The sequence below is a fragment of the Triticum urartu genome, chromosome 5 (genome assembly GCF_003073215.2).
Source record: "Triticum urartu cultivar G1812 chromosome 5, Tu2.1, whole genome shotgun sequence".
In the NCBI taxonomy this organism is placed as follows: Eukaryota; Viridiplantae; Streptophyta; class Magnoliopsida; order Poales; family Poaceae; genus Triticum; species Triticum urartu.
In genome coordinates, this window is record NC_053026.1 from 606,522,269 (window position 1) to 606,542,970 (window position 20,702).

Here is a 20,702-nt window from a genome sequence, read left to right on the forward strand (position 1 = left end):
GAACCTTCCACCGTGATTGACAGGCGTACTAACCGAAATATGCACGTCACTGCGGATGAAGCACAATCGAACTGCTGAGCTGATCTTCGCGAATCAAGCTAGATATAATGCTGATGGAAAGGGCGCGCCCTCAATCTGCTGACCGACCACGCAAGCGGATCTGGCCACCATCAGTCGAGACGACCTTTCCAAGCTTCGATTCTTGGGCGTGAGTCACTCCAATTCTTCTTCTTCCCGCTGCCACATCGCCATGTCGAGAACAGTCCGCCCGACGGAGAGCGACACCACAGCGCCCACACGTGTTCACCTCGCTCACATTGGACACGACACACAATCATCTTATTTAAGCACCAGGCGACACCACGCTGAAATAACAACAAAAACCCACTGCGAAATACTCCTACTACTAGCAGTTCTTCGCTGCAGCATCATCACACAGATTTAAGGTTCAATCTCCAGACAGAAAATGGTACTCCCTCTTCTTCTTAATCTTAATCAGTTCACGCTCAATTAGTTCGTCGTGGATTTGTCGATAACTTTGGTGGATTTTTGGTTGCGCGTGAACATTGCAGGCGAACGCGGTGTCGGGCGTGGCGGTGAGCGAGGAGTGCGTGAGGGCGTTCCAGGAGCTGCGGGCGGGGCGGGCGCACCGGTTCGTGGTGTACAAGATGGACGATGCCGTGCAGCGGGTGGTGGTGGACAAGGTGGGCGGCCGCGACGCCGGCTTCGACGACCTCGCCGCGGCGCTCCCCGCCGACGACTGCCGCTACGCCGTCTACGACCTCGACTTCACCGTCGGCGACGCCACCGCCAAAGGCGCCGACGGGGAGGCGCCCCGCAGCAAGATATTCTTCATCTCCTGGTACGTACTCCTGTGCTACGCTTAAATAGGAGTACTTCAAATCATGCAACTACGTACGTGAGCCGCACGATGATGACATATGTGTGATTATTGATGAAGGTCGCCGGCGAGTGCGGAGGTGAAGAGCAAGATGATCTACGCCAGCTCCAACGAGGGGTTCAAGAAGGAGCTGGACGGCACGCAGATCGACGTGCAGGCGACCGACCCCAGCGAGCTCACCCTCGACATCCTCAAGGACCACGCCACCTAACCAATCAAGCAATCCCTCCAGTGTGTATGATTGACGGTTCACGCGTGCACGTTACGTGCGTGCTAGTTTTGTGCTGTGCATGTATCTTTGCCCTTTTCGATTGTGTTGTGTGCTTCCAACTGGATCGTGTCGTCGACCCCAAGAGAATGATGATGATTTTCCATTGTACTATGTGGTGTGCAAATAATTGACTCTATCCTCAAGTGAAACACGTAATTTTTTTTCGATAAAAGGTGCTTTTATTAACTTAAAATGTAGCATCAAGCAGATACAAAACATGATAAGTAAACCTGACCTCTGCATAATCGATAAAAGGTGCTTTTATTAACTTAAAATGTAGCATCAAGCAGATACAAAACATGATAAGTAAACCTGACCTCTGCATAATCAAGATGCACACAGCCAAACATCAAAAATCTGAAGAAAAAAAAGAAAACGAGAAACCAACATATCGGCAACAGTAGAGTTATATAAGACCAACACTCTGTCTATGTTGAAAAAGATGGTGGGCTGATCCGGAAAATAAAAATAAATGAAAAACCTACATATTGACAACAGTAATACTCTGCCTATGTCGAAGAAGGTAGTGGGATGATCCGGAGACTATGCTGTCACCTATGTTAGGTATAGGTAAAAATCTCTTTGGTCACTCGCTCCAACCGCGTATACACCATCTTAAACAGCGGTTGGTATTCTGTCTGTTGTAGCCTAGACTACGGGTCAGTTCTTTTCCTGGCTTTTTTGAGCTTCCAGAATAAGCTGCCCCCTACCCAGCTTATTCTAAAAGCCAAACCAATTTTTTTCTTTTGGAAGCCTACTAGTCAAGTCTTAACTATTAGGCTTTTAAAAAAATAATTTTGATTGGGCTTCTAGAATAAGCTGTGTAGGGGTAGCTTATTTCAGCTTATTCTAAAAGCTAGCAAAAGAATTGGCCCTACATATGAAGCGAGTGTGTACAGTGAAAAATAACTTGCAAAGCAAAAGAGTTTATGTTATTAAAAACCAAAATATTTCTACATAGTCAAAGCGACCACAATAAGGCATACGCTCCCATCCTTAATAACGTTTTGACCCTACTTGAAATATCGTCCAACCAATGACCAAAAATATTGGCAACACTTGTGGACGGATATAAATTATGACCAAAAATATTGGCAACACTTGTGGGCGGATATAAATTGGACGTTCCCATCCTCAATAACATCTTGATCCTATTTGAAATACCGTCCAACCAATGACCAAAAATATTGGTAACACTTGTGGGCGGATATAAATTGAACGTTATTTGAATGATTGATCATATAGAACGCGCAAGTTTGCACTGAAAAAATAGGTGTTTGATCGTCTCATCGTGAGTACAAAAGTTACACTTCTTCTTTGCCAATTGCGACGGGCAAGGTTGTCTTTGGTTAGTACAACTCTTCTCCGAAGATACCACATGAAGATTTTAACTTTTAGTGGAATCTTCGACTTTCAATTTTTCTTGTTATTATCCACTGGGACCTCTGAATGCGTGAGCGCATGGTATATTGAGTCGACCGTGAAAGACCCAGGTGTAGTGTGGTTCCGGCGGAACACATCACATCTTTGTGTCAGGTTAATCGAATCCAATCTGGACAATGGATTTTGCCATGACATAAGACGGGGGCCGATCAAATCCCACTTGAAAGAAATATTCGGCAAAGATGAGCCGAGGACCTGTGCGAGAGTATCATTCTTACTGCGAACAATGTTGTACAAAGCAGGATATTGTTCTCGGAGGCTGGCATTGCCTAGCCAGTTATCCTCCCAGAAACGAATCTCTGACCCATCATTTATTGCAAATGATCCAAAACGAAAAAGATGCTTCTTTACCGCCATTAGACCAGCCCAAAAGTGTGAGTCACCAGGTTCCCAATAGGCCTGGGGTATAGCCTTTTGGTTTAGATACTTGTTTCGCAGGAGGGTTTGCCAAACGACATCCTCAGTAAGTAGTTTGAACAACCATTTACTAAGTAATGCATTATTCTTGACCTGTAGGTCATGAATGCCAAGGCCATCTTGGTCTTTTGGCCTACAAACCATGCTCCATTTGACCAACATGTACCTTTTTTTTCACTATCTTCTTGCCAAAAGAATCTCTAAAATAATCCGGCCTTTGCAAGACCCCTTTTGGGATTTGGAAAAAAGAAAGCATATAGAGAACCATATTTGTGAGGACAAAATTGATCAAGACTAGTCGTCCTCCAACAAAGAGCAACATGCCTTTCCAACTGCTCAACCGTTTCTCTAAGCGCTCCTCTACATGTTTCCATTCCGCATTTATGAGACGCCGGTAATGAATAGGTATTCCCAAATATTTAATTAGGAATTGGCCTTGCGCACACCCAAATAGGTCAGCGTAATCGGCTGCCACCTCACTTGCTTCTCCAAAGCAGTACAATTCACTTTTATGGAAATTAATTTTAAGGTTCGAAATTTGCTCAAACGCTGAAAGCAATAGTTTCAGGTTGCGAGCCTTATCCAGGTCATGTTCCATAAAAAGAATTGTATCATCGACATATTACAGAATAGATAGGCCACCATCTACAACGTGTGGCACTACTCCTGCAATCTGACCGTCCTGCTTGGAACGGTCAATCAGAATATCCAACATGTCAGCAACAATGTTAAATAACATTGGTGACATGAAGTCACCTTGGCGTAGTCCTTTTTTGTCTGAAAATAATGGCTACATCATCATTGACCTTGATGGCCATAGTGACAAAATTTTGGATCCACGCGCGCCTTTTAACAAAGAATCCTTTCATTCTCAGGGCTAGTTGAAGGAATGACTGTTTGACCTTGTCATAAGCCTTTTCAAAGTCAATCTTTAAAACTACTTCACTCATGTTTTTTCGGTGCATCTCGTGAACAATCTCATGTAGAATTACTACTCCATCGAGTATATTTCTTCCTTGTATGGAAGCTGTTTTAGATGGCCGTCCGACATGATCAGCAGACTGGTCAGATTCTCAGCTTGACCGAAGATGATAACCTAGCCCCTGAAAATGAAAGCATGATGAGAATCTAATATAGGAGAAATGCCAGGCAAAAATTTGTTGGAAGCAAGTGGAGTACTACTACAAGTGAAACACGTAACGGCAACGTTAATTAGTTGAGGACCTGGTGATCTATCTTTATGGAATCTTCATGTTTGATTTGGGACTGCGAGGCGACAACGCCACCGCGGTGTAGGAATAATGGTCTCCCCGCCCTATCCCCGTCCCATCGATCAGCTTATCAACGGTTGAGTGTGTGTGTGGAGCTGTGTCTCCGGTGGGTATTCCGGCATTCAGTCGATTTACTTTTCTGATGGATTCGGTTGGCTTTATGGTATTTGGACTCTCGATATGTCATTATCGGTGTTTTTTTTACTTCGGGCCGGTGATCTGCTTCGCAGATCACGGCCATCGGCGTCTCTTGGTCTCAATCGACGACCTCTCTGCCACTGCTTCAACAAGCTTCTGGGTTTAAAAAAATTTGCTCCATCGAGCCACAGACTCAGATGCAACATTGAGTTATGTTCACAATGTATCATCGGTGGATGCATGAAAATTCTTTTGCATGGCTTGTCATCAAGAACTGTGTGTGAACTGTGGACCGCCTTCAGAAGCGGGGCCGGCCCAATTGTGGCATTTGCCAACTATGCAGAAGAGAGCCAGAAACCGCAGCTTGATTCTAGTCGGACATCAAGGGTTGGCTTGATTCTCTGAAATTGGGCATCACGAGTTGGGGAGGCATCCACACGGTTCATGTATGGTGGGCAGCGATGGTCCTTCGACATGGTCACTGGAAAACAAAAGTTGTCTCATCGCTTCTCATGCTCGTCACCTGGGAGATGTAGAACTAAAGAAATGCAAGAATTTTTCACAACAAATCGACCACGGCAACTATCTTGATAGATAACATCAAAGGGAAGCTAGGAATTGGGTCCTGGCGGAGGCGAAATATTTGTGTTCTTTGATGCCATGAGAGTAGACTTTTCTTCCTCATTTGTTGATGTGTAATGGACCTCTTGGACTATGTTTGTCCTCCCTTCTTTATTAACGAGATGAGGCAAAACTTTTGCTTTCGTTTCAAAAATAAAAAAGACTTAGGCACTCCCACTGTTTGAATGTAATTTTATGTTTTTTTGTAAGAATGCCTTTGTAAGAATATGTGATACTTTTGTAATTAACACATGATCTTAGGCTTTTCTTAAAGGAAAAATTAATCGATCGACCTGTCAGTGACAGGTTAATGGGACGCGACTTTAGGAAGCAGGTGTCGTGCGTCGACGTGGAAAAGAAAATGTTCCAGGCTAGCCATGAGCGGCAGCGTGAGTACGCTTCGCCACTAACGCTCACAGATCCATCGATCATCAATCGACACGATTAATTTTGTACTACTGAAATTTTTGGCCAAGAGAACGCCCACGGAGCTGTTCTTAGGAGGAAGAAAATAAAAGATCTCTCTTTCGATCGTGGATGTCTCGCTTAAAGTGGCACGGCAGCAGATGACCGAATAATTAAAGGATAAGGGCAGCAGCTGGCAGTCGCTGTCGCGCGGCGCCTTTTTTCTTTCTTCCTTCTTTCTATTGAGTATTTGGTTGGCCTCAGATTTTTCAGCTGCAATCGACAGCTTCTATTCTATTCTCGCGCTGTTCATGGCAGAAGATTCTGCTGTCGATCTAGGCCGCGTGCAACCTACGCGGTATAAGGGCATCTCCAACGTTAATCCTAAACCGAACACCCCATTCATCCGCGTGGAACAGTTTATGGATGCAAAAATAGAAGCCGACCGTGGACCGTCCAACACTATCAGATTTTAAACCAGATTTCAACTAACCTGATGGTTTTCATCAAACACGACGGAATTCATCAAACTATAAATAGAAAATAGCAAAAATCATACAGAAATAGCATGCAAATATGTCTAGTACAACAATAGTTCAAATTCAACGAGATTAACCAGATTTTCAACAAGTTTATCATGGATAGATCATGTTGCCTCACATATACTGTCCATTGAGCTTCATCCAGCAATGTATATGTGTGAATGGTCTACCATCTGGCATGTAGTACATCATGGCACCGCGTGTAGGCTACACAACGTGTAAAGCAACAATGAATGAATGAATTGATCAATCAACATGTAGAGTAAGAAGAAGAAAAACTTACGACCTCCATGGTTACCTCGCACAATGGCTACATTGCCTCCAACCGATCAAACACGCCACAATACTTCATGACGAAGTTCTGGATGGTGTACAATCGGTACGCTAAGGACTTGACATTCATGGATGATGAGCATGTCTTAGGGCGCAATGTGCTTTCACGCATGAGACGAACCACGCACGCGCTACCAAAAGACCCCCTTTTTGCTCCTGCCTACGAAGTCCGCAGATACGACCAACCACACATCGCACAACAACTCATCTTCCTTCATCGAGTACCCGCTATCCTTCTTACTCTAAAAACGACATGAAGCCAAGTGTGGTGTCCGTCATGGATGGTGTCGACAGTGGACAGAAGGTACCTGGCTGCGGACGTATCCTGGGTAGATGGCATCGTTGTACGACGCGAGCGGGCGCGTGGGTGGGGGTTGCGGACGTCTGGCAATTCCTGGGTGGCGGCCAGAGAGTACGCTGGCTGTGCCGGACGAGGAGGGTGCAGATGCAAAGCAAGGCAGAGCAGGGGCGGACACGAAGAATGAGACGGGGATCGAGGATTTGAGTGGGCAGGGATGTCGGATTCCTACGTGGTGGCAGTCCGAAAATCCCAGTAGTTTGCTTCCAGTTTACGAGAAAAAAGACGGTTAGACCGCTTCCCGGACTAATACATGACCATGTTGAATGGCAAAACACGTCCGAACCGTACGGGTTGGATGCAGGTCAAGATGCCTGATGCAGCAAATTAATTGCGGCAAAAGCGAAAGAAACAAAGAAACTTGCACACGCGCTCGTTCCACACAATCCATATGGTCATTTATGGAGGATTGGTTCTTGAAAATGTTCTACGTTTATTTATGGGGCTATAAAATTTTGGCTAAAAGTTTTCTTATTTATGTCACGTACCAAGTGAGGTGGGGTAGTAAATGGAAATTCATAGGGGCACACACCTTCCTAGTCGTGCACGACCGCCCGATTGTCTCATGATCCACAAGGTCCTTAGATTCAGCAAGAGGGCACATCAATTTTTAAGTTTTAGTTTCTAAAACATAAGATTTTGTCGTTTACTCGTACCAAGTTTCAAGAGTTGGAAATTAACAAAGTTTAAAAAGTTGCCAAACATGTTCAAAATGGATTTAATTTCAAAGCCACCGTCATAAACATACACAAATATGCAAACAAAACTTAAATTAGACACTTTGATTCAAAAGATATACAAGATTGGAAATCAAAAGTCAAAAGAAAAATGGGGTCATGACAAGCGAATCATGCTTGCTCGGCAAGATGACCAAGTCTCCTTTTGCAAAGAGTTGCGAGAGGTCGTCCGAGCTATTGGAACTTATACACAACAATGTGTGTGGTCCAATGAGCACAACGGCCAAAGGTGGTTATCAGCACATCATGAATTTTAACGATGACTTGAGTTGATATGGATATATCTATTTGATGAGTCACAAGTCTGAAACTTTTGAAAAGTTCAAAGAGTTTCAATACACATAAAATTTAGGCCCACAAAAAATCAATATAGGCTCTCTCCGGCACCCTGTCGGAGGGGGCCATCATCACCAGAGGCCATGGAGGAGGAAGCCGGAGGGGGCCATCATCACCATGAAGGTTGAAAATCAGCTCAGCAAGGCTATAAAGCTTTCATGATCAGATCATGGAGGTGAGTACATGAGGCAAGAGTTTGATGATCATCTAAAAAGTCGAGGTATTGTACCTCAGCTCACACCTCCGGGTACTCCACGGAGAAATGGCATATCGGAACAGAGGAATCAGACCTTGTTGGACATGGTCCGCTCTATGATGAGTAAATTGGATTTACCCTTGTCATTATGGGGATACACTCTAGAAACTGCAACTTTCACACATAACATAGACCATCAAAATCAGTAGACAAGACACCACATGAGGTGTGGATCGGGACGAGTGTCTTTTCTAAAGATTTGGGGTTGTGAAGCATTTCTCAAGCGACTCATGTCAAACTTTCACCCAAGTCTATAAATGCATACTCGTGGGATATCTGGAGGAAACCTTGGGATACCACTTCTACAACCAGGAAGAGAACAAAGTGTTTGTTGCTCGGAACAGGGTTTTCCTAGAGAAAAAGTTTCTCTACCTGGAAGCCACTGGGAGGACGGTCTGACTAGAAGAAATTTGAGAGCCACTCGGGGACGACTCGGCTGGTGATGAGATCATACCAGAGTCGGTCAGGGAACCCATAGTGGAGTCGGCACCAGAACCACGGAGGTCGGAAAGATTGCGCAGAGTGTGTGATGTGTTATTGCTAGAAAGTGACGAGTCGACCACGTATGCAGAAGCGATGTTGAGACTGAATTCCAAGGCATGCTTGGAGGACATGTGATTCGAGTTAAAGTCCATGAATGACAATCAAGTCTGGGACTTTGTTGATTTGCCGCCTAGCGTAATAGCCATTGGTTGTGAATGGGTCTTTAATAAGAAAACCAATGTGGATGTAAATGTTCATATCCACAAAGGTCGGCTTGTCCCTACAGGTTATGAACAAGTTCAAGGGATTGACTACGACGCAACTTACTCATCAGTAGCGATGCTGAAGTCGGTTAGGATCATACCAGCTATAGCTGCATATTTCGATCACGAGATATGACAAATGGAAGTCAATGTTGGAAATATGCTCTAGAGGCTATGATATTGTATTATTTATTTCCATGTTCCTAATTAAGAGTTTATATTTTATGTTATAATTGCTATGATTCTGGAATATGCGATTCAGCGGAAAACTCATTAGCATGTGTGGAATGATAAAACGGTAAAACCTAGTTCCTAGTCTCGCCTCTAGGACTAGCTCTAAGTGTTGTATGTTGATCATTTTTTCCTGATCTTGGGATATCATTAAGTGTAACGATAGTCTCCAAACAACAATGAGGGTACAATGTTAGAAGAACGATCACATTGAATTGACCCAACTTGTTTTGTTATACTTTGAGATGCAATTGTCACTAATCAATCGATATAACATGGAGAGTTAATGTATGCTTTAGTTCCTTAGACCATGAGAGTGTCTTAATTACTTATTTCCAAACAATGAACTTTGGGTTTTCTCAAAGGCCATCTACAACATGGTGATCATAATGACAACCTACATGTTAATTGGAAAGTATGACAAGGGGCTAGATAGCTCAAGAGTGAGATTTGATCCTCCAATGGAGAGATATTGGGCCCTCTCAGTGTGACGGCATTCATCATCATCTGGCTAGACATAGGTGACTAGGTCATAGGGATGCTGGAACGTGTCTACAAGAAAGAAGAACAAAACTGATAATGAGGAGACCGGTATAATGAGCATGAGAATGACTCAAGAGGATTTCGATACATCTCACCTCAGGTTTGGTAAAGTATCGCGAAGAAAAGGGAATAACGCGTGATAACCAAAGGTTCACTGGAATATCATTCGTGTAGTCATAGGGATCAATATGGATGTCCACGGTTCTGGTACTGGTCATTGAATAAAAAGATTTTTGTTCATGTCTATGTTTTACCGAATCTACAGGGTCACACACTTAAGGGAATCACGATCTGTTGAGTGTTAGTGGAGTAAGAGTTATGAGAAAATATTCAATAAATACATTCATGAATATTATAAATAGTTTTGAGAGAAACCTGAAGCATTTCAGGGTTACCAGGAGAGTTTCAAGGTTTACCGGGTAATACCGGGAACTGATATATAGGTGGAAAATATTTCTGGAGATTTTAATAAATGATAAAAGGTTCTAATATTGATTAGGAGGATTTTAGAATATATTTAATATCAGTGGGCTAACGAAAATCAATAAGACCTAATAGGGGAGAGTTATTGGGCCTATAGGCTCAATAGGAGTATGGCACCCCTAGCTTGGTGGACAAGCTTTTAGGGGGGGGATTGGATTGGGAGAGGGACTCCCTCTCCCTTTTGGGAGCACCAATGAGAGAATCCCTCCCAAAGTCGGCTGCCCCCTCTCCCCTACACCTATATATACATGAGAAGGGGCGGCCCCTAGAGACACAAGTTTCTCCCGTTGTCTCACGCACCCCCTCTCTCCCTTTCTAGTTCTAGACTTGATCTAGTTCTAGTTCTCTAATTCCTCATAATAGAGAAGCCTCATGAGGTTCTCTTCTTCCTCGCCTAATTCTCTAGTAATGATTATCTCTAGACAGCGAAGCGTTGTCGAATCATGCAGCTTGTATGCCTTCAATCCGTAGAGAGGTCATGCTTTCGGTCTTCAGTTTGAGGGATAGTTCGTGAACGGCTCAAGGGACTTCATAAAAAATCCACACTAACTCTTCTTTGGATGCAACTCAAAGTTGGTAATGATTCAATCTAACCTTGTATGCATCTTCATAGTGTTCCTGGGAGTGTGATCATAGGGAGAAAATTTTGTTTTCTACTATGTTTCCAAATAGTCAAAATGTCTTTCCTTCATGGAAATTTAACCGAGGATGTATACATGATGCAACCCGAGGGTTTTGTCAATCCCACTAGCGCTAGTAAGGTATGCAAGCTCAAGAGATCCATTTATGGATTGTGGCAAGCATCTTGGAGTTGGAATATTCGTTTTGATGAGGTCGTCACTGATCTCGGTTTCATCAAGGACGAAAAAGACGCTTGTTTATACAAGTTCTGTAGTGGGAGCTCGGTAGTGTGTTTGGTCTTGTATGTGGGTGACATACTGATGATCGAAAACGATGTTGCATTGCTGAACTCAGTCAAGGAATCATTGAATGACAAATTTTAGATGAAAGACCTTGGTGAAGCAACATAGATATTAGGAATTAGGATCTATAGAGATAGATTGAAGAGGCTGCTCTGGATAAGTCAATTCATGAACATAGACAAAGTGTTGAAACGGTTCAACATGAGTGAGGACAAGAAGGGGTTCTTGCCTGTCTAATGAGCAAAGCAGGATGAGTAGGATTCTGTATGCCTCGACAATTGGATCCATCATGTATGCCCTACTTGTGAGCATCATTGGGATTTCCTCGAAGAGGAGAGGATGATGTAGTACAATAGAGATAAGTATTTCCCTTAGTTATTAAACCAAGATTATAAATTCAGTAGGAGAACCAAGCAAAACTATGTAAACAACACCTGCACACAAACAACAACTACTTGCAACCCAACGCGTAGAGGGGTAGTCAATCCCTCAACGGTTACGAGCAAGATTAAATTGTATAGGTTTTGATAGATAGATCTGACAAAAATACAATATAAAATGAATAAAAGAAAATTGCAGCAATGTATTTTTAGTTTTAATATATGATAAAAGATAGACCCAGGGGCCATAGTTTTCACTAGAGGCTTCTCTCGAGAAAATAGCATACAATGGGTAAACAAATTACTGTTGGGCACTTGATAGAAAAAAATTATAATGATATCCAAGGAAATGATCATACATAGGCATCACGCTCGAGGTCAGTAGACCGAAACGATTCTGCATCTAGTACTATTACTCCACACATCGACCGCTATCTAGCATGCATTTGGTGTATTAAGTTCATGGGAAAACAGAGTAATGCTTTAAGCAAGATGACATGATGTAGACAAGATAAACTGATGTGTGAATAAACCCCATATTTTTACCCTTAATAGCAACGATACATACGTTTCATGTCCCTTTTTGTCACTGGGATGGGAAAACAGAGTAATGCTTTAAGCAAGATGACATGATGTAGACAAGATAAACTCATGTGTGAATAAACCCCATATTTTTACCCTTAATAGCAACGATACATACGTGTCACACTAGTAGAAAAAGGGTCAATCGTGAAGCACATTAGTGCCGGTTTGTATTTGAGCCGGCACTAATGTATACATTAGTGCCGGTTCCAACGGCTAGCCGGGCCGCTTTCATTAGTACCGGTTTGTGGCGAACCTTTAGCACCGGTTCGTGCCACGAACCGGTACTAATGAGAGTGGTGGTAGGATGTTGCCAGAGTGGGGACCCTCCAGCACCTTTAGTACCGGTTCGTGCCACGAACCGGTACTAAAGGTCGTCCTATATAAACCCTTCGTCCACCAGCACTCTGTTCTTCCCCCTTTCCCCTCTCCGGCCCTCTCCTCTGTTCTTCCCTTCTTCCTCTCGAGTTCATCACAAAGTTTGCCCAAAATTTGTCAAGATTTGAAGGCCCTCATCCATTCAAATGATCACAAAGGTTAGCAACTTTGTCCTTTCATCTCTCATTGCTAGATTAGCTCTTGCATTGGTTTATATAGTGATTAATTTGTGAGTTTAGTAATTTGGGAGGATATATATATATATGTGCTAGTATTTGATTTATATGCAATTTGAGGTCAAAAATAACACTTAGTTTGCATATGTAGGTGTGGTTTACTTAGTGCCTTCTAAATCTCCATCGTAGCCACCGTCGATCGCCCGCACCGTCCCGTCGCCGGCACCACCTTGTGGTGAGCCTCTTGTTCATGAAATTTTATATAAAAATTGATGTTTGTGATTTGGATATATAGTTACTCGTATAATTATCTTACCCGTACGTTGTTTGTTATACATATAGTGCCATGGTTTTGATATCCGTCCCCGTCGGCCCTAGTCCTTGTTATGATTCGGATGTGGTATGTATATTCTCTTTTAAAACTAGTTGCATTTCGTGTTTATGACAAATTATGCCCATCAAGTTGACATAGAAATTTTTTCTAGGAGGTATCTGAACCTGAAATTCCAATCGACCCTATTGCCGAGAGGTTAAATTTAGTTGAAAGAGAAAACGAGTACTTGAAAGAAAAATTGAAAAGAATTGAGGGGGAGAAGATGGAATTGGAGTTGCATGTTGCCGATGTCGTCGATGATCACAAGATCAAGATGGAGAAAATGCGCTTGAAGATTAGAAATATTAGAAAATATGCCATCGATAGTGAGGCTTGGTATCATTATGCTGTTGGATCCATTGTTACCTTAGTTGCGATCTTGATCGTATTTGTTGTTGCATTTAAATGCTTTAGCTAGAGAGTTATTTGTTTGTTGCATTTAAGTGTTGTATGAACTTTATGTATGAACTTGTATTAATTTGGTCTATTCGGTGTTGTGTAATGAAGATGAGCCGGCAATGGATGTACGATGACCGATGCTCTCCCCAGTTCGTTGAGGGCGTGCGTACTTTTCTGCTTGCGGCTGAGGCAAACAAGCGGGCGGATGGTTTTATGCCTTGTCCATGTGCTCGCTGTAAGAATAGTCACAATTACTCTACGTCAAGAACCATTCACGTCCACCTGTTTAAGGCCGGTTTCATGCCCCATTATAATGTTTGGACCAAGCACGGAGAAAGAGGGGTTATGATGGAAGACAATGAAGAAGAAGAGGACGACGACAGCTATCCTGGCCATGGGTTCCCTGAATACGATGATACAGCAATGGGGGAAGAAGCTGAGCCGGTAATGCGGGAAGAAGCTGAGCCAGCAATGCGGGAAGAAGCTGAAGAAGAGGCATCAGATGAGCCCGTTGATGATCTAGGTCGGGCCATTGCCGATGCAAAGAGAAACTGCGCAAGTGATTTGGAGAAGAAGAAGTTGCAGCGCATGTTAGAGGATCACAAAAAATTGTTGTACCCGAATTGCGTAGGTGACAAGAAAAAGCTGGGCACCACACTGGAATTGCTGCAATGGAAGGCAGAGAATGGTGTATCTGACAAGGGATTTGGAAAGTTGCTGGTAATGATAAAGGATATGCTTCCAGAGGACAACGAATTGCCCGAGAGTACGTATGAAGCAAAGAAGGTTGTCTGCCCTCTAGGGTTAGAGGTGCAGAAGATACATGCATGCCCTAATGATTGCATCCTCTACCGCGGTGAGTACGAGGATTTGAACGCTTGCCCGGTATGTGGTGCATTGCGCTATAAGATCTGCCGCGATGACCCTGGTGATGTCGAGGGCCGGCGCCCCAGGAAGAAGATTCCTGCCAAGGTGATGTGGTATGCTCCTATAATACCACGGTTGAAACGTTTGTTCCAAAACAAAGAGCATGCCAAGGCGATGCGATGGCACAGAGAAGACCGTAAGAAAGACAGAAAGTTGAGAGTACCCGCTGACGGGTCGCAGTGGAGAAAAATCGAAAGAAAGTACGGGAAGGAGTTTGCAGATGACGCAAGGAGCGTATGGTCTAAGCGCAGATGGCATTAATCCTTTTGGGGAGCAGAGCAGCAACCATAGCACCTGGCCTGTGACTCTATGTTTGTATAACCTTCCTCCTTGGTTGTGCATGAAGCAGAAGTTCATTATGATGCCAGTGCTCATCCAAGGCCCTAAGCAACCCGGCAACGACATTGATGTGTACCTAAGGCCATTAGTTGAAGAACTCTTACAACTGTGGAATGGAACAGGTGTACGTGCGTGGGATGAGCACACGGGGGAAGAATTTGACCTAAAGGCGTTGTTGTCCGTGACCATCAATGATTGGCCTGCTCTCAGTAACCTTTCAGGACAGACAAACAAGGGATACCGCGCATGCACGCACTGTTTGGACGATACCGACAGTATATATTTGGCTAATTGTAAGAAGAATGTGTACCTGGGACATTGTCGATTTCTTCCGAGCAGGCATCCCGTAAGAAAGAAAGGCAAGCATTTCAAAGGTGAGGCAGATCACCGGACAAAGCCTCGCCACCGTACTGGTGCTGATGTACATGATATGGCCAAGGATTTGAAGGTGGTCTTTGGAAAGGGTCCTGGTGGACAACCTGTTCCGAATGACGCTGACGGACGCGCACCCATGTGGAAGAAGAAATCTATATTTTGGGACCTGCCCTATTGGAAAGACCTCGAGGTCCGCTCCGCAATCGACGTGATGCACGTGACAAAGAATCTTTGTGTGACCCTGCTTGGCTTCTTGGGCGTGTATGGGAAGACAAAAGATACACCTGAGGCACGGGAGGACCAGCAACGTATGCACGGAAAAGATGGCATACATCAGGGTCATGCAAGCTACGCTCTTACCAAAGAAGAAAAGGAAATCTTCTTTGAATGCCTGCTCAGTATTAAGGTACCGTCTGGCTTCTCGTCGAATATAAAGGGAATAATAAACATGGCAGAGAAAAAGTTCCAGAACCTAAAGTCTCATGACTGCCACGTGATTATGACGCAACTGCTTCCGGTTGCATTGAGGGGGCTTCTACCGGAAAACGTTCGATTAGCCATTGTGAAGCTATGTGCATTTCTCAATGCAATCTCTCAGAAGGTAATCGATCCAGAAATCATACCAAGGTTACAGAATGATTTGGTGCAATGTCTTGTCAGTTTCGAGTTGGTGTTCCCACCATCCTTCTTCAACATCATGACGCACGTCCTAGTTCACCTATGCGAAGAGATTAACGTTTTGGGTCCTGTATTTCTACACAATATGTTCCCCTTTGAGAGGTTCATGGGAGTCTTAAAGAAATATGTTCATAACCGTGCTAGGCCAGAAGGAAGCATCTCCAAGGGCCATCAAAATGAGGAGGTCATTGAGTTTTGTATTGACTTTATTCCTGACCTTAAGCCGATTGGTGTTCCTGAATCGCGGCATAAGGGCAGACTGGATGGAAAAGGCACGCTAGGAGGGGAACAAATAATATGTATGGATGGACATTCTCTCACTGAAGCACACTACACAGTTCTACATAATTCCGCCTTGGTGGCTCTGTATATGGATGAACACAAGAATTTGCTACGCTCCAAACACCCGGAGCGGTCTGATGACTGGATTACACGTGAACAAACCAGGAGTTTCGCCAGCTGGTTGCAAGCACTTACCATGCATGACACCTCTATTGAAGATGACCTGTACTTGCTGTCCCAGTTACCATCTTCGAATATAATGACTTTCAAAGGGTACAAGATAAATGGTAATACATTTTACACGATCGCCCAAGATAAGAAGAGCACCAACCAAAACAGTGGTGTCCGCTTTGATGCAGAAACCAAGACGGGAAAGGAAACATATTATGGTTATATACAGGACATATGGGAACTTGACTATCGACGTGGTTTGAAGGTCCCTTTGTTTCGGTGCAAATGGGTCAATATGACACGAGGCGGGGTAACAGAAGACCCGCAGTACGGAATGACAACAGTGGATCTCAACAATCTTGCGTATGCAGACGAACCATCGTGGGAGTGGATGACAAGACAGACAAGTCAGAAGATTATGAAAAGTTTGATGAAATTGCTCCATTCACAGTGAATATTGACCCGAGCATCCCGTTAAATGATGAAGATTTTCCATGGCTACGACGCAAAGGGACACACGCGAAGAAAAAGTTTCACACCCAAAGATCTGGGATGTGATCGGCTTAGCTATCATCACTTTCTTCTGTGTTTCACACCCAAGAGGGAATCTCTGTAATAGTTAGGGTAGCTAGTTATGTGTTTTGGCATTTGAAACGCGAAGAAATTTTATGTGCAAGCAAATTCTTTCATGCATTTATTGATTTTTTCAGCTAAATGACCCTGAAATTGAAAAGCATTTCAAATGAACTCAGAAAAGGATGAAAGTTGGCATGGTATCATAATTTCACCCACATAGCATGTGCAAAAAAGTAGAGAGGGTTACCGCAAAAACTGGATACACTTCGTATACAAAATGGACAATCTGTTTCGAAGTATCAGGGTTTCGGACGAAAACTCATCCGTTACAAAGGCATTTCATTTTTAAATAACTTAAGCATTACCAAATTGAATATAATGATAAAACACACTAATATTAAACATAATGAAAAAGAATCACTGGAAAATGTATTTTTAAAGTTAAGTTATTCACAAACTAGTGATTCACACAAATTTCAAATAATTCAAAATTTAAACTATTCAAATTTAAAAACTACCGGCACCAACTGAAAGTTTCTAAAAACTATCAAAAATATTCACAAAGAAACTCTAAATACAGCAAAAAACAACTAAAAATAAATAAAACAAAATAAATAAAGCAGAAAAGAAAAAACTAAATGAAAAAAGCCCACCTACCGGGCCACAGCGGCCTGCATACGACTAGAAACCCAACCTGTTGTTGGGCCAGGATGCAGACCCGCAAGCCCAATAGGCCCCACAGGGCAGAGTAGCAGAGGTAGGCCCAGAAGGCCTGCATTAGAGAGGAGCTCGAGACAGCAGCGGCGGCGGGGCTTATAAGCAGGTGTGAGCGCCCTTCGGCTAGCGAGGTGGGACTAAACTTCTGCGCCCCTCGCCTGGCAGCGCACCCCCTTTAGTACTGGTTCCTGGCTCCAACCGGTACTAAAGGACCCCCCTTTAGTACCGGTTGGAGCCAGGAACCGGTACTAAAGGGGGGTGCTCCCCCCCGCTTGGTCTGGCCAAAACAGGCCTTTAGTACCGGTTGGTGGCTCCAACCGGTACTAAAGGTGTCCCCTATATAAGAAGCACTTCGAAAATTTTCAGTTTCTCATCTCCCACTTCTCTCTGCCGCCGCCCCGTCCCGCGCCGTCGCCGCCCCCGTCGCACCGTCCCCGTCGACTCCGCGACACCCCCGTCCTCATCGCGTCGTCCCTGTCGACTCCGCGGCACCCCCGTCGCCGTCCCAGTCGTCGATCCCCTCGCTTCGCCGTCACCGTCGCCTTTGGATCGCCCTCGCCGTCGCCTCGACCTTGCCCACGCGCGCTGTGAGCCCCTCCCCCGGCCCCTCTCCTCCCTCCAATTGATCGTAGCGCACACCAGCGCCGGCGCCGGCGCCGACCGTGCGCACACACACGCGCGCGCGCGCACACACACACACACACTACACACACACTAGACGCGCACACACACACAATTTTTCTGTTTTTAGCTTTTAGTTTTTTTTGTTTTTCTGTTTTTCATACAAAGTTTTAGATGAATTAATTAATTAGATTAGATTAATGTCAAATAGTATGTAGAAATGTTAGTTATAATATATATAATGTCAAATGTTATAGAAATGTTAGTTATATAGAAATGTTAGAAATTTTGGAAATGTTAGTTTTAGCTAGCTAGATGAATTAGATTAATTTCAAATTGTTAGACGATGATCGATGTTTTTTTGTTTCTTATATTTTTAGTTATAAAATTTAGAATTTGCATATATGAAATCATCACAATCCATCATTTCAAAAATGTTACTTTACTTTTGCGGCATATAGTATTTTATTGTCGACGATGCCCGGCCCGCATCCTCGCCGTCGACACGTCCGCGACGACGTCCTGCTTCAGAGGACCCATGTCCGGGACTGGGCTCCGCCGGGCTGGCACTGGGAGGTGCTACCTTCAGGGGCGCGACGCTTGGTGAGGAACCCGGCCTCGGGTCCCGTCGTCGACCCTCATCTCCTTTGGTGGCATTCACGTGGGCCACTTTCGGTGCGGAGGGAGCCGGCCCCGCTGGAGGTGGTACGTCGCCGTGTCAGGGAGGAGGACGAGCACGTCCATCGCTACATGGCTGCTATGGACGTCAGGTTCTCCAATACCTGGCAGGTTCTTTGGGGAGATCACCCGAGCTATGATCCGGTGATGGTTCCTTCTCTTTGGGTGTCCACCGCCCGCACCTCAGGAACCGCGAGTGGCCTAGATTACTCTGTACTATTCGATCTTTATTAGCTTGCTAGCTAGCTAGCTAGTGATGTATTCAATATTATATCTATTATTCGAGATGATGTATTCGAGATTATATCTATTATTCGAGACGATGTATTCGAGATTATATCTATTATTCGAGATTATACTAAATTGTTTTATATTTCTTTTGGCATAGTTAAATAAAAGCTATGGCGGATAATACCGACAGAGATAGAGAACAGACCATGCTCGATATCATACGCGGGCCAGATGATGATCAGAATGAACAAGATTTTGACGGCTCCGAATATCTAAACAACACCGGAGAGGGTGATATGATTTTCGATCGCGACGACCATTAATGAATCGATCTTTCTTCTTTCAGCCATCCGGATCGAGCAAATCTTCAGGCAAAAGGAAGAAACGAGGCCCGAACAAAAAGTTGAAGGAGGGCGTAAAGTACAATATCGAGGCAATCAGACCTAATGGCGAACCATTAGCGCCTAAGAAGATTGCGGACAAGTTCGTTCGTCAGTGCGGAGTTATTGTGAAGGACGAACTCCCGATCTCCCTTCAAGAATGGAGAAAGCCAGCTAATCCACGTCCAGATGTTACTTTTGTCGACGAGAAGCAAAAAAATCTGCTTTGGGATATTCTCATGGAACATTTCACCTTACCAGATAATTTCACAGAAGTAGACATGCGGAAAGTCAAGGACGCTGCTTTTAGGAAGATGGCGGTTGCATTCAAGAACCACAAGAGAATGACGTGGGAGAAGTACGTCAAGGGAGGAAGGAAGACTCCAGTATTCGAGGGGATACTAGAGAATCAAAGTGCTCATTGGGACGATTTCGTGAAATTCAAGGATTCAGAATTAGCTAAGGAACGGTCGAGAATAAACAAGGCCAATGCCGAAAAAAAGGATAAGTTCCATAAGCTGGGGCCAGGTGGCTACGCGGTGGCAATGCCTAAGTGGGATAAGTCTGAGAAAGAGATGGAGGATGCAGGTGTCACTCCGGTTAGTAAGAGCTGGCCCCCCCAGGTGTAGGACTTGGTTCTATGCGCATGGGGGGGAGGTGGACCCGAAGACAGGCAATGTTTCAACGAAGGCATGTCTGAACGGAGCCGACGATGCGCTACTTGTTGCAATAGAAGAGGCTCGATCGGGGGTGTTCCAGCCCAACAGAGAGAACGACGAGCTTACGCGTGCCCTGGGAAATCCTGAACACATGGGAAGAACACGAGGCAAGGGCGCTATTCCGTGGTATGAGGGGTTTTCGGACTGGAACGCCGACTACAGAACCCGTGCGAGAAAGAAGATTGCAGAGGAGAAGAAGAGGAAGATGGAGGAGGAGCAAAGGAAGCTCGACTATGAACGCCTTCAAGGCCTAGAAGCAAGTCAAGCGGAATTGGCAGCTAAATTCCAGCGGCAGCAGGAGCAGATCGACTCACTTAGCCAGCAAAGGGGGTCTCAGCAGCTGCAGCAGCTACCGGATGATCCAGCATTGGATACCACCGCCCCATCCATGCCGAGAAGCAGCGTGGGTTCCGCCCCGGGCGACGTAGTAGTGCTGGATAGATACCCCGTGGATGACATCACGGAGAACACTAACTGCGAGCTACACTTCAAAATGAAGAACATATCCATGAAGGTGGCGGACGCCGTTGCTTTTTCAAATTCCCCCGAGGCAACCTTCCATTGCAACCCGATTCCAGCGGGCTATGCTCGTGTCTTGGTTGATGAGGTGGTGGACCAATATTCGGGGCTAGAGCTTGACATTCCTGGAGGTGATGAGGAGCACACACTCGGAGATGCCAAACATCGTATCATCCTATGGAGAAAGGATTGCATCATTTTTCGAAGGCCACCGACACCGCGTCACCCGACTCCTCGTCGAAGTCC

General features: G+C 44.5%; 1 protein-coding gene across 1 annotated transcript; it reads left to right on the forward strand.

Moving 5' to 3' along the window:
- The first annotated feature begins 312 nt into the window (after positions 1–312).
- On the forward strand, positions 313–1,343 carry LOC125506275 (actin-depolymerizing factor 3-like). The gene is made up of 3 exons (XM_048671128.1): positions 313–469; positions 573–862; positions 962–1,343. The coding sequence occupies exons 1-3, from the start codon at positions 467–469 to the stop codon at positions 1,110–1,112; spliced, it is 444 nt and encodes a 147-aa protein (XP_048527085.1). The 5' UTR covers positions 313–466; the 3' UTR covers positions 1,113–1,343.
- Positions 1,344–20,702: the final 19,359 nt, after the last annotated feature.